This window comes from Betta splendens, chromosome 5 (genome assembly GCF_900634795.4).
Source record: "Betta splendens chromosome 5, fBetSpl5.4, whole genome shotgun sequence".
NCBI classification, from domain to species: Eukaryota; Metazoa; Chordata; class Actinopteri; order Anabantiformes; family Osphronemidae; genus Betta; species Betta splendens.
The window spans coordinates 5,049,209-5,061,529 of NC_040885.2; the positions used below are offsets into that span (position 1 = coordinate 5,049,209).

The 12,321-nt window shown below is 46.5% G+C and overlaps 1 protein-coding gene across 4 annotated transcripts in view; it reads right to left on the reverse strand.

The window, feature by feature from the left end:
- Positions 1 to 267: 267 nt before the first annotated feature.
- fbln2 (fibulin 2) overlaps positions 268 to 12,321 on the reverse strand; it is a 39,884-nt gene continuing 27,830 nt past the window's right edge. For all 4 annotated transcript variants that reach the window (XM_055509098.1, XM_055509097.1, XM_055509095.1 and 1 more), the window contains exons 9-17: positions 9,897 to 10,031; positions 8,167 to 8,304; positions 7,540 to 7,683; positions 6,391 to 6,519; positions 4,294 to 4,419; positions 3,543 to 3,659; positions 2,608 to 2,736; positions 1,984 to 2,107; positions 268 to 1,082 (exon numbers count right to left, since the gene is read on the reverse strand). In XM_055509098.1, the coding sequence (XP_055365073.1) occupies positions 722 to 1,082; positions 1,984 to 2,107; positions 2,608 to 2,736; positions 3,543 to 3,659; positions 4,294 to 4,419; positions 6,391 to 6,519; positions 7,540 to 7,683; positions 8,167 to 8,304; positions 9,897 to 10,031 (1,403 nt within the window). In that variant the 3' untranslated portion in view covers positions 268 to 721. The remainder of the gene's footprint in view (positions 1,083 to 1,983; positions 2,108 to 2,607; positions 2,737 to 3,542; positions 3,660 to 4,293; positions 4,420 to 6,390; positions 6,520 to 7,539; positions 7,684 to 8,166; positions 8,305 to 9,896; positions 10,032 to 12,321) is intronic.

Here is a 12,321-nt window from a genome sequence, read left to right on the forward strand (position 1 = left end):
AATCGCTGATGAAACCGTGGAGATAAGTGGAGCGCAGACTTCGCTTCAGCATCAAACTTCAAAAGCCTCTGCAACAGTCAGAGGAAATGCATTAGCACGAGTATGATGCAGTCACTGCCCCAGTTGTTTCCAGCTCAACACACCTGATCACAGTCAGCAGTCACCTCTCACTACCTCTCAGGTAGAGTAAGTGAAGCGCTTGGGCCTCGGCCACCAGCAGAGGGCGACGTTGACCCATTCCTCACCCAGAAAGACCACACCACTGCAGAGATGGAAGCTGTCCTTTAATTGAGCGTGACAACAGTTTGATCATCACCTGTCGATTGGTTTACAGATATAAATATCATTTGACAGCTGAAGCTCTACAGGCTGCATTTCTGTAGGCTAATGATGAATGTGAAGGTACAAGCCGGCATGATTTTTACCCTGAGATAGTTACAATACAGTAAACAAGGATATGTCCAGTAATAAGAAAAGAATATAACAACGAAATAATCACTAGAAAGGTTACATTAATATTTTGGTACAGCGCATAGGCATCGTTAACAACAATGGTAGAAATTACTTTAGCAACATTAGCCAAGCAGAGAAATACCACAAGGTTTCTATGGAAACACAGTAGACATCAGCAGGAAACCTGGGTCTGGCCACATTTTATAACACTGCTTGAATATAAGAAAGTAGCACCAGATGAAATGTTGAGTCTTGCTTTATGTGTTTGTTAGATAGTGCTGGATGTGATAAAGACATAGATCCGGGCGATGAAGGAGGTGAAGGTCCCCTGCCTCAGCAGCTTCATCTCCACGTCTATGAGGAAGTCTCTGGGCTGGCGCAGCGGCCTCTGCAGGTAGACGGCGCCCGTGAAGCTGTTCAGCTTGCGCGTGCTGAAGTAACTCTCCTCATTGCCCTTGGTGATGCTCATGACTATGTGATCGCCAGAGTAGGCGGGCGAGGGTCCGATACGGAAGATCTGGGCCGGAGTGATGATGTTGGTTTTGAAGCTGAGCTGGTAGTAAGTGATGCGCACGGGGGAGTTCTGACAGTCTAAAGAGTGCATGGGACAGCTGATCCGCTCACAGCGTCTGAAAAAGGACAGCAGAGAAATCAGGTCAGGCAACAGAGGCATCTGGAACCTCAGGGTCCAGGTGAATCTGAGCTGCAGCCTATCAGGTGAGATTCACCAAGGTGTCCCATAAATACCTTAAACACATGTGTCAAAACAATAATCATGTGTCTCTCCTCAGGTAAAGCCAAGAAGCCCAGGACCAGGAACCCTTATTCTGAACGTTTACAGCTGCTGGTGAAACTAAATCAAGCGAGAGGAAATGGCAGAAGACAGACTGCAGCTGAATGTGAACTTATATTTATCACTTTCAGTCTCCTACAGCCAACGCTCACTGGGCCGGTGTTGGGTGCAGGGCAGCGAGCAGGCGCCCTCTAGTGGCCTGTTGCAGTAATTTTCTGGCCAGTATTTGTTGCTCATCCATCACACAGGATTTACTGACTTGTGCCAAAGCGCCAAACTGTCTTGGAAGCTGTTCCAGTGAATCAGTGGGTGGCACTGGAGCAGACCAGGAGGCATTTTACCATAGGAGCCAAACTCTCTGAGCCAGGTCACGTCACACGAGGTCAGTCCTCTGAGTCTCTTCATAACACTGATAAGACGCCTGCACAGTGGGTGCAAGCTGTTTGTGTCCAGTGGAGCGCAGAGCGAGGAGAGAGCAGAGACGGCCCCGCGAAGCACCGGCTCATCACAACCCTCTGACTTCACCACTTCAGGCTCTGGAGGGGAGTCAGCTGGCAGCCAGCTGTGCAGCTGCCACTGGCTCTGCGCTCACAGCTTCACCGTGCGGACAGGCTGCACAACGCTCCTCATTAGAGCAGCACACAGCAGCTACGGCTCCGATCGGCAAAGACTTGGAGTGATGAGGTCTGACACGGCAGAGAAGAAACGCTAGTTTAAAAGAGATAAACGGCACTCACGTGTCTGACACTTTCTTGTAATTGGGAGGACAGTTGAAGGAGAGACACCTGAAGCCTCCCTGCAGGTTGTAGCAGGTCTGTCCAACGGAACAGTTGTGGGTGTTGGTGGTGCACTCGTCAACATCTAGAAAGAAACAGGTGAAATGAAGAAGAACTGCTGTGTTATATCACACACACGCACGCACGCACACTCAAACACACACACACACACACACACACACACACACACACACACACACACACACACACACACACACACACACACACACACACACACACCAACACACACACACATGCGCACACACACACACACACGCACACACCTCTGCATGCGTTGGGTCAGTGTGTGGTGTGTGACCCACCTCTGCATGCATTGGGTCATTGTGTGGTGTGTGGTGTGTGACCCACCTCTGCATGCGTTGAGTCAGTGTGTGGTGTGTGACCCACCTCTGCATGCGTTGGGTCAGTGTGTGGTGTGTGACCCACCTCTGCATGCATTGGGTCAGTGTGTGGTGTGTGACCCACCTCTGCATGCGTTGGGTCAGTGTGTGGTGTGTGACCCACCTCTGCATGCATTGGGTCAGTGTGTGGTGTGTGGTGTGTGGTGTGTGGTGTGTGACCCACCTCTGCAGGCGTGGCCGTTGGCAGACATGATGTAGCCCTGAGGGGGACAGGCACACCGGTAGCTGCCTGCTGTGTTGACACACTGGAAGGCACAGAGGTTCCCGATGCTTTGGGAGCACTCATCAATATCTGTTTAAACACAACACAGGGCGGTGAAAGTCAGCTGCCTCAAGGCTGTGGGACAAAGGTTCAGTCTGTATCAGTATGATCCGTGGGCTGCACGGACCCTGTGCATTTTGGAGGCCTCTTGTGATCCCGACTCATTGCACAGAGAACAGCTGAACACACTCTATTTCCTTTTGCTACTGTATGAAATTCTTTTTCTAACACTGATAGAATATTCAGTTCCAGAACCCTATCGTTCTGACTCTGTTGTGGTACTGAGTCTGTTGGACCTCTTTCATTCAGGATTCAAACATTCAGACCCACACCTTTAAATAGCCTTGCTGGTCTTTCTCTGTCCAGGAACTATAGAATAACAGTTAGTAATGAATCCTCCTGTGCTTTGCTTCATTTGAGCCCATTTATTGGATGTACCTGTGTTGTACTGTACATGCTGCTTCTGCTACAACAGGGATGTTCATTTTGGTCTCAGTACAACCAACCTAGTTCCCTGGCAGACACTGCCAAACAGTTTTCCAGGTTTGCTGGTTAGGTTTAGGTCATTGAGGTTTGTAAGTCTAGCTCTCTGACCAGGAGGGTGGTGGGTGGCATCATGGACACTGCTGCTGCTGAAATTTCCCTTTTTTCCTGATGCCTCCTACAGAAACGGACTGGCTGCTCGTGGGTTATAGATCTTTGGAGGAAGGAAGGGGTCTCGGTTGATAACTGGTGGCACATACGAACATCCCCACACATGCACACGTGCCATGGGCAGGTATCACCTTTGTGGTGGGCGATGCTGTTTTTACTGATTCGTGTCTTGTTAGAAATACCTTCACAGGTGTGTCCATCTTCCTTCAGGTGGTAACCTTGGCGACAGTAGCATTGATATGATCCGTAGATGTTAGCGCACTCTTGGCTGCAGGGATTTCTGTCACATTCATTTACATCTGAGCAAATAAAGAAAAAGATCTGGCATTGATTTGATATAAAGGAGCACTGCAATCGAACTTAAACGTTTTATCTAACAATGGAGCATATGGCGGCTTGTCATGTCCAAAAAAACATCAGCAGCAGAAAGAAAACCTAACGGCTTTGGGATGAGTTTAATAAAGAACTTAGTGTAGTTTTTAGTTCTTTGTCCTATTAAGTAGTTCTCTGAGATACTCAAGCGTCAACTATGTGGAACTGATGAATCATCAAAACCTAAAACTGTGGCCCAGATAAGACTTTGTAACAAACGTTGACATATCTTTGTGATTGGTTTGTGTTTGTGTTCAATCTGATGAAGCAGTGACACGCTGGGTGTGATGTGCATCGCCCTCATGGTCAGCTTCTCTCATTATGCACTGTCACATTCCAGACATGGAGATTAAATGAAATTCAAGCAAAAAATCTCTGATAACAAAAGACTTTCATGGGGCTTGTATAAACTGCTTCTTATCTATATAAACTCACACAAATACAAAAGTCACACACACACAAGTTTGTGAACAGTCTCCATTTGATACAAACAGTTTCCCCAGAGTCCTAAGTTTTTCAAGCAAAGTGAGATAATTCTGACAAAAGTGAAGTGCAGCTTACCTTCGCAGTTCTTGCCGTCAATTGCCAGAGAGAAGCCAGCCGTGCACGAGCAGTGGTACGAGCCTGGGGTGTTTTCACAGGTCTGGGAACAGAGCCTGCCAGTGTAGCGCCAGCACTCATTGACATCTGTCAGAGCAGGAGTTGGCGCTGTTAGACAACAGACATGCACCTCAGAGCGACAGAGCCTCACACAAACATCAAGCGCCTGTAAAGTGACTTTTTCACCTTCTCACTTACACTGTGTGAACAGCTACACACACTTTGTTTGTTCGGGTTCTCTCTCTCCTCCAGACCATGGTAAACTTCATTCTCATCCTCCTCTAGCAGTGATGAAGGCGTTGTGGGACCCTTGAAACTCTGCCTCATCATGTATCTGATGCTACAGACATATTATCTGTTTCCTACTGTCTTTGCTTTGGATTAGTAATGATCACCGCAGAACCTACACCTGGTGCGTACACCGCAGAACCTGTACCTGGAGCGTACACCACAGAACCTACACCTGAAGCGTACACCGCAGAACCTACACCTGGAGCGTACACCGCAGAACCTACACCTAGAGCCTACACCACAGAACCTACACCTAGAGACTTTACTGCAGAACCCACACCTGGAGCCTACACCGCAAAACCTACACCTGGAGCCTACACCGCAGAACTTACAGCTGGATCGTACACCACAGACTGTACAGCTCAGAGCCTACACCACAGAACCTACACCTGGAGTGTATGCCACAGACTATACAGCTCAGAGCCTACACCACAAAACCTACACCTGAAGCCTACACCACAGAACCTACACCTGGAGCCTGCATCACAGAACCTACACCTGGAGCGTACACCACATAACCTACACCTGGAGCCTACATCACAGAACCTACACCTGGAGCGTACACCCCAGAACCAAAACCTACACCTGGAGCATACACCACAGAACCAACACCTGGAACATACACCACAAACTTTACAGCTCAGAGCCTACACCACAGAACCCTACACCTGGAGCATACACAACAGACTGTACAGCTCAGAGCCTACACCACAGAGCCTACACCTGGAGCGTACACGACAGAACATACACCTGGAGCGTGCACCACAGAACCTACACCTGAAGCCTACACTGCAAAAAATACACCTGGAACCTACACCACAGAACCTACACCTGGAGCCTACACCACAGAACCTACACCTAGAGCCTCTACTGCAGAACCCACACCTGGAGCCTACACCGCAGAACTTACAGCTGGAGCGTACACCACAGACTGTACAGCTCAGATCCTACACCACAGAACCTACACCTGGAGTGTATGCCACAGACTATACAGCTCAGAGCCTACACCACAAAACCTACACCTGAAGCCTGCACCACAGAACCTACACCTGGAGCCTGCACCACAGAACCTACACCTGGAGCGTACCCTACAGAACCAACACCTGGAGCCTACACCGCATAACCTACACCTGGAGCCTACACCGCATAACCTACACCTGGAGCGTACATCACAGACTGGACAACTCTGAGCCTACACCACAGAACCTACACCTGGAGCCTACACCACAGAACCTACACCTGGAGCGTACACTACAGACTGTGCAGCTCAGAGCCTACACCACAGAACCTACACCTGGAACATACAACTAGAGTGCCATTGCTTTCACATGACCCAGCATCCAACTTTAAGTATTCACCCCTTCAGATGTCTTTTCTCAGGTTAAAATTTATTTATGTACAGCTAGACAGAAATATAACTTTATTTAATATGATCTAGAAGACTTTACAGAGAGACTTTTTCACCAAACAGCAAAGCATGAATTTGATTAAAATACAGCTGAGCTCCTTCTTTAATACTGAGCTTTATTATTTATTCAAGCTGCTTAGTTTCGTATTTGGAGCACATGTCTGTATCCCACAGCCCTCCTGTGTATTAGACATATTTAATGCATCTACTGAGATCTGACAAGACTCTGGCTTTGAGGCTTAACTGTAGGGCAGGAAGACTTTTGCCTCCAGGGCACCTCCAGCTTCAAAACCTGTGAGAACGACTAAACCTCCAATATGCCCGTCATCGTCTCACGAGGCTGACACAGCCTTACTTACCGGTGCAGGCTTTGTGGAGGGCGTCGTACTGGTAGCCCGTCTGACAGTCACAGCGGTAGCTGCCAGGAAGGTTGTGACAGATCTGGCCCACGGCACAGCGGTGTGTCCCCATCTGACACTCATCAATGTCTAGACGGGCAGAGAGAGAGATGAAGCATGTTAGCAGCGGCCCGCCCTGCACCTGACTGGGTCTAAAGGTTAAACAGCCGGCTGACACTGTGGGTGCACACACCTTCTTAGTTTAGCATCTTGGCCTTAGCGTGCTGTATTATTACTGGGAATGTGTCCATTATAACAAGTTCACTGATTGGAAGTTAAAGTAAAATGACATAGTAGAATAGGATAGAATAGAATTTAATTTGATTTACAGTATCGACTTCACTATTATTCATATAGTTATTTATCCTAAATTGAATGATTGTGCCTTTAGCTGAGTTCTTGAAGATGTAAGTGTAAAATGTATATAAGCTCTTCAAATCACAAGCATACGAGAAAGTGAGTCATAAAACACTAGTTCTATAGTTCTAGAATCTTCAGAGTTTTCATTTTAAAACCTCTTAGTCAATTTTCCCCTGTTCATGCAGAAAAAAACAACAGTCATTCACAGAACTGGTAAAAATCAGCCTTGTAAAATATAAGCCAAAAAAAGTTTGACTCAGAGGCAAAAAAAAAACATGCAAGTGTCATAATTTGTATGGTCGGTTGCTGTTTTCATGCAATTTCCCGTTTTATTTTGTAGTCACTCCTGAATTTAGTTCATCGTTTAGTTCTTGTTTTTAATCGGGCATGAGTGTGGTTATTTAACATCCAGACTCACCCTGTTTCCCTGCCAGATTGTTCCGTCGCCACCATCTGAGTTAACCTGTGTCCCGACCCCGGCCTGTTTGACCGCAAGCTGTATTAAACCTCCACCAACCTAAGTCCGTGTGTGCTGTGTGTTTGGGTCCTCACCTGCTGAGCGTGACAGCCAGCAACAATCTTCACTTTACAGGGAATGTGGACAGTTAATTGAGAGCAAAGCTCCGTCATTTGACAACTTCATTATTCTATTCTGTTGTTCACATACTAATGCGATTGGTTATTCCCCGTGTGGCATATTTAATTGAATTTGTTCGGTGCTTTTCATGCTGCTTTCCGTTGGGGCCTCACCCACACACTTGGCTCCGTCGGCACTGGCGTGGAACCCGTGGCTGCACATGATGACCTTCTTCTGGCACGTGTAGGAGCCCACTGTGTTGATGCAGTTGAATCCCGAGCTGCACAGCCCATTCAGGCCGCTGCACTCGTTTATGTCTGCAGAGGCACAAAGAGAGAATGACAGTGATTGTTAGGAGGTTTAACCCGGACTGACAGCTCCACACCCCTTTTACAGTCACGGAGCTGTGTGTCCACTCATCGGCAGTCATCTTGCCTTCTTAGTGAATAGTGCTGTGGGTCGTGAATAATCAACAGTAACAAAATTAGAAGTCGAGCTAAACTGAACTTAATGGATACAACTAATAATCACTTTGTAAATTGAAAACACTCTTCTCAAAACACTTTGAGAAAATAAGCCAAAGTGATGGCTTTGTGATGTTTGGTAGCCATTAGGACTGATTGCTCTGTGCAGCTGTTTAGCAGCAGGTGTGTAGAAAATACTTAAATTTGGTTTGCTCCATTTTTGTAATATCATCATTATTTATATACACCGTGAGAGCAATACTGGAGGCCAATGGGAGCCCATGCTCTCCTGCAGTAGACACTGGTGATGTGTTAAGTCAGCTGACAGCATCTTACCAACACAGTTTCCATGAGCGTCGGGTGAGAAGCCGATGATGCACTTGTTCTTGGGCTTACACAGAAATGAACCCAGCGTGTTCTCGCATGCAGAGCGAGAGCCACAATTATGGGTCTGTTGCACACATTCATCAAGGTCTGTAAAAGAAAGAACAAGAATCTAATGACTCATATTGACAATTACATTCAGCTCTAAAGGTCTGACTCCAGTTTGCTGCCGCTACAGCAGGTGGCACTGTGGTACAAGCTGAGGATGAACATGCAGCACACGAGAAGCTTCCAGTCTGTTATTGTACAAGTGCAAAAAAGACTCCCTTCCATGAAATGTCTCTTATTTCTAGACTGCAATTAACAGAAGTTGAAGCAAACTTCCTAAATGACAGTTATTGAATCACGGATGAACGATGGACGAAGTGTAAACGGAAGATTTCTTCTTTTGTGCCATAAGCTCGTTTCCCTCAGGATTTCACTCTGACATTCGTCTTGTGATACAGGACAGAAGGTCTTAGTTTAAGTTTTTCCCCACCAGTCATTATTAGAGGGACATATGAGCAGCGTCACAGCACAGAGCTCGCCTTTCTTTCATGCAGCTAATTAGTTCCTCCCTCGTTGGGCAACTAAATATTACCTTCATTATCAATTGATTCGTCGTCCCTGGTGCCAAATGCCGACGACACAAGACACAGATCTTCAAAGTGCTATACCACCCAAGCTTCAACGCTGTCTGGGTGATTAGCTCATAGTGGGAATCTGCTAAAGCATATCTGCTGGACATAAATCTGAACGGAGCCTGGCTGACCGGGCTGACTCATGACCACAGAATTGTAGGAATCTACAAATGGAAAAGGTTCAAAACTGTCTATGCAACTTTTTGATTTGATTTTGAATGACAGTATTCTTCCATAATATTGGCATCAGTATCAGTGTGAAACAGGGGCCACGACTGTCAAAGGAACTTTTTTACAGGGACAAGGACATTTCCTTCATTACACAGCTCACAGCGATGATGTGCTTTTGGTTGCTGGACCCTCTATGTAAAACACTGGAAACAACACACCAGCACAAAGAACAGCCAAGGCGCAATATGCATGAAAATACAATAAAGTCAATAGAAGAAAACAGCTAAACTGAAACTCACCCCATCTCCATTAACGTCATCAGTATTGGACATAGGTTCTAGTGCTACTATATGTTACTACTGCATCTTGGAGTAAACAGTAATGCAGGTCAGGAGTTAAGTTCTTTAAGCTGCATAACACACATCTTACAGTACCTGTGGTGTTACTAGTAGCAGGTCTGCGCTCCTTAAATGCACAGCGGATTCTTATTGTAATAATGTTCCATGTGTAACAGTCTAACGTTAGCTTCACAGTGCCCATAAACCTCCTGCTGCTTTAAATTAAACTCAATCAACCCAACGAGTTTTATTGTGAAAGGCTCTGTATTCACCCACTGGTCATTGGCTTATTTTAGCATGAACTGGAAAATGACAACAATCCTTCCCTAAGTTTAAGCATAAGTCGCGTCTGTGGACAATCATGACAGTAACTGTGCTGTTGTCTACCAAAGAGTCCCGTATATGTAGAAGTCAGTGTGGCTTATTGTTAATGTCATAGAAACTAAAACCCTTGATTGCGCCGTAAAGCAGACATTCTTAGGTTTTCCACTGTCTGCTTTGATGACTTCTGGGTAAATGAGCCTAAAGGAAGACATGAGGCCAATGAACTCACCCTCGCAGACGCTGTTCCTCAGCTGGTAGCCGTCGGGACAAGTGACCTGCAGCTCGCATACAAATGAGCCCACTGTGTTCACACAGCGCTCACTGGGCCGACAGCTGTGGGCGCCGCTCGCACACTCATCCACATCTGTGGAGGAAGAACAACAGTGAGTGTGTGTGAAACCGCAGGGTGTGTGGCTGCGAGGTGAAGCTGCAGCAGGATGTCATTGCTCGCTGATGGACGTGAAGCACACTTTTATATAGATTCCAGATCAAACTGCTCTGTGTGATGTTGAAGGTTTTTTAAGGGAGTGAAAAGCTCACAGAGTCTGTAGTGAGCAGCCGTTTTTTGGCCTTTCTCTTTTCACTGTTTACCACCTAATCGTGAAGCCTCTGTGCTGCGTTTGTGACGGCCCAACCCTCCAACCTGCCAGAGTGTGTTGGCTTTTGTTTCAGGTGTCTTCTTCCTTGGTCGCGTGTCACTTCCTGTCTGTGTCTGCTTCAATCAGCATTGACTTTTATTTCAAACCTTTGCCCAGCACTATTTGTTCCTGTCATTTATTTTGTTGCTCCTACCTTCTGTTTTCCTCCATGGCAGTGACTTTAAGTCCAACCCTTTGTGTTCTGAGTTTGCTGTTAGGTTTTGTGAATTAATACTTTTGCTTGTCTTTATCTCCTTCATTTGGTTCTTTGGGTTTTGTGTCTGCCATTACATGGTTCTATTCATACGTCTGTTTGTTTAAGGCATCTGTGCAAATAGGTACAGTCCTGTCTAGTCAGGAGCCAGTCTGATTTTTTCTGTCCGTCTGGTCATTTTCATGACCTCCAGTGGAACTGTAAATTTCCCAGAGAGGGATTCTGGTTTGTCTATCGTCCTTAGTGCTTGTCCTGCATGAGGTAATTGTTAACAGCACTGTACTGTACTGTAGTTTACCAATGACACACTTACATACACCTCCTCACTAGCATTCTTGAGTCATTCAATCTTAATGCAAAAAGGTACCTTTCAGAACCATGTTCATCTTGCAATATGATACAGTAGAAACCTATAATTACTATGAGAACTGGCACAAGAAGTGGAGAATGAGGCTGCTGGCTCCTTGTAGCTCGGTCCGTAACTGGCCATCCAGCTCCAGCTCCTACGTCCCAGTCATGGTTCAGCCCAGGTCAAGCTGAACATCCAGGACCTCTGAGATGGGTCATCATGACATGACCTTAGCTTCCTGGTGTCAAGACGTTGGCACTGCAGCTTTAGTTTGCTTGTGAAGACTATGGAGCAGGTCCACCACCTGTGACAGTGGATGGGATGGTGACTTGGTTGCTTGTTGGTTTCATTTCAACCGTAGGATTTGCATTTAAAAATTGGATTCCATGAAATAAACAGAGGTGTGTTTCAGTGTGGACACGGCAGAGTGTGCCCTGCAGCGCTGTTTGGCAGCCCGCTGTACAAGCTTTGGAAGTGACAGCTTTTTAAATCCTAAGTCAAAATAAAATTTTGGGTCTTGGCAGCGATGCCTTGCTTGTTATACTTGTTTGTCTGAAATAAAAGCCACAGTTGCGAACCTTTAAATCTTTATCAGCCCCCCAGCTGCTAAACGGGCGCTGTTGATTTATGACACAGCTCATGCTGTGACAGTGAATCCGCGCTCTGCTGTTGATCATCTTTATCAAACTGCCGCATTCCCTTATCATGCACCGCAGTCAACAGACGATTAGCTGGACGTGCTGATGGGGCTGGACTGGATTAGCGTGTTCCTGCGTGTGCATGCAAAAAAATGTGGCCGACATCCAGGTTTGAAGATCACCCCTAAATGCGACACATTCCACAGGGAACTGGGCGAAAAGGTCTCGAACAAATCTGAATGAATGAGCCCAGGCTGAGAAATTAAAAGCAAGAACAAGGGGAACATGTCCTCCTGTGTTGCCTGTGCGCCTGTTTCAATCCTTTTCTTGACTTTCAAAGCGTTTGCTGTGGGGAATCTGAATGAACTGTGGGCTTTGACACCTTCCCACAGGGAGCAGGAGAGAGAAAAACAATGATCTAAGCCTTTCTATTCAGAGTGTAGGTAACATGTTTCAGCTCTTTTCTTCTAAGGTTATTCACCTCACAAATCTACACAAGAACCATTCCCTGCAACACAGAACATGGTTTGTTATTATGAGAAGCCTCTGTGGGGCAGCAGCAGACAACTGCTTCCTGCTAGGTACAGTATACGCAGATTTATTCAAACACTGGACTCTTAAACATCTGCTTTATGGTTGTTTCAGGGGAAGTCACACTGACTTTCCTCTGGGTCCAGCACTCTGTAAAGCCCAGGGACGGAGGGGACTATTTCCAGCGTTTGCATTTTGCAAGTGGTGCAGAAAGTCGCCTTCCACCACAGGGCTCTGGTGGCCAGGATTATTTCCAGTGCGTCACTGACGGAGGGAAAAATAGA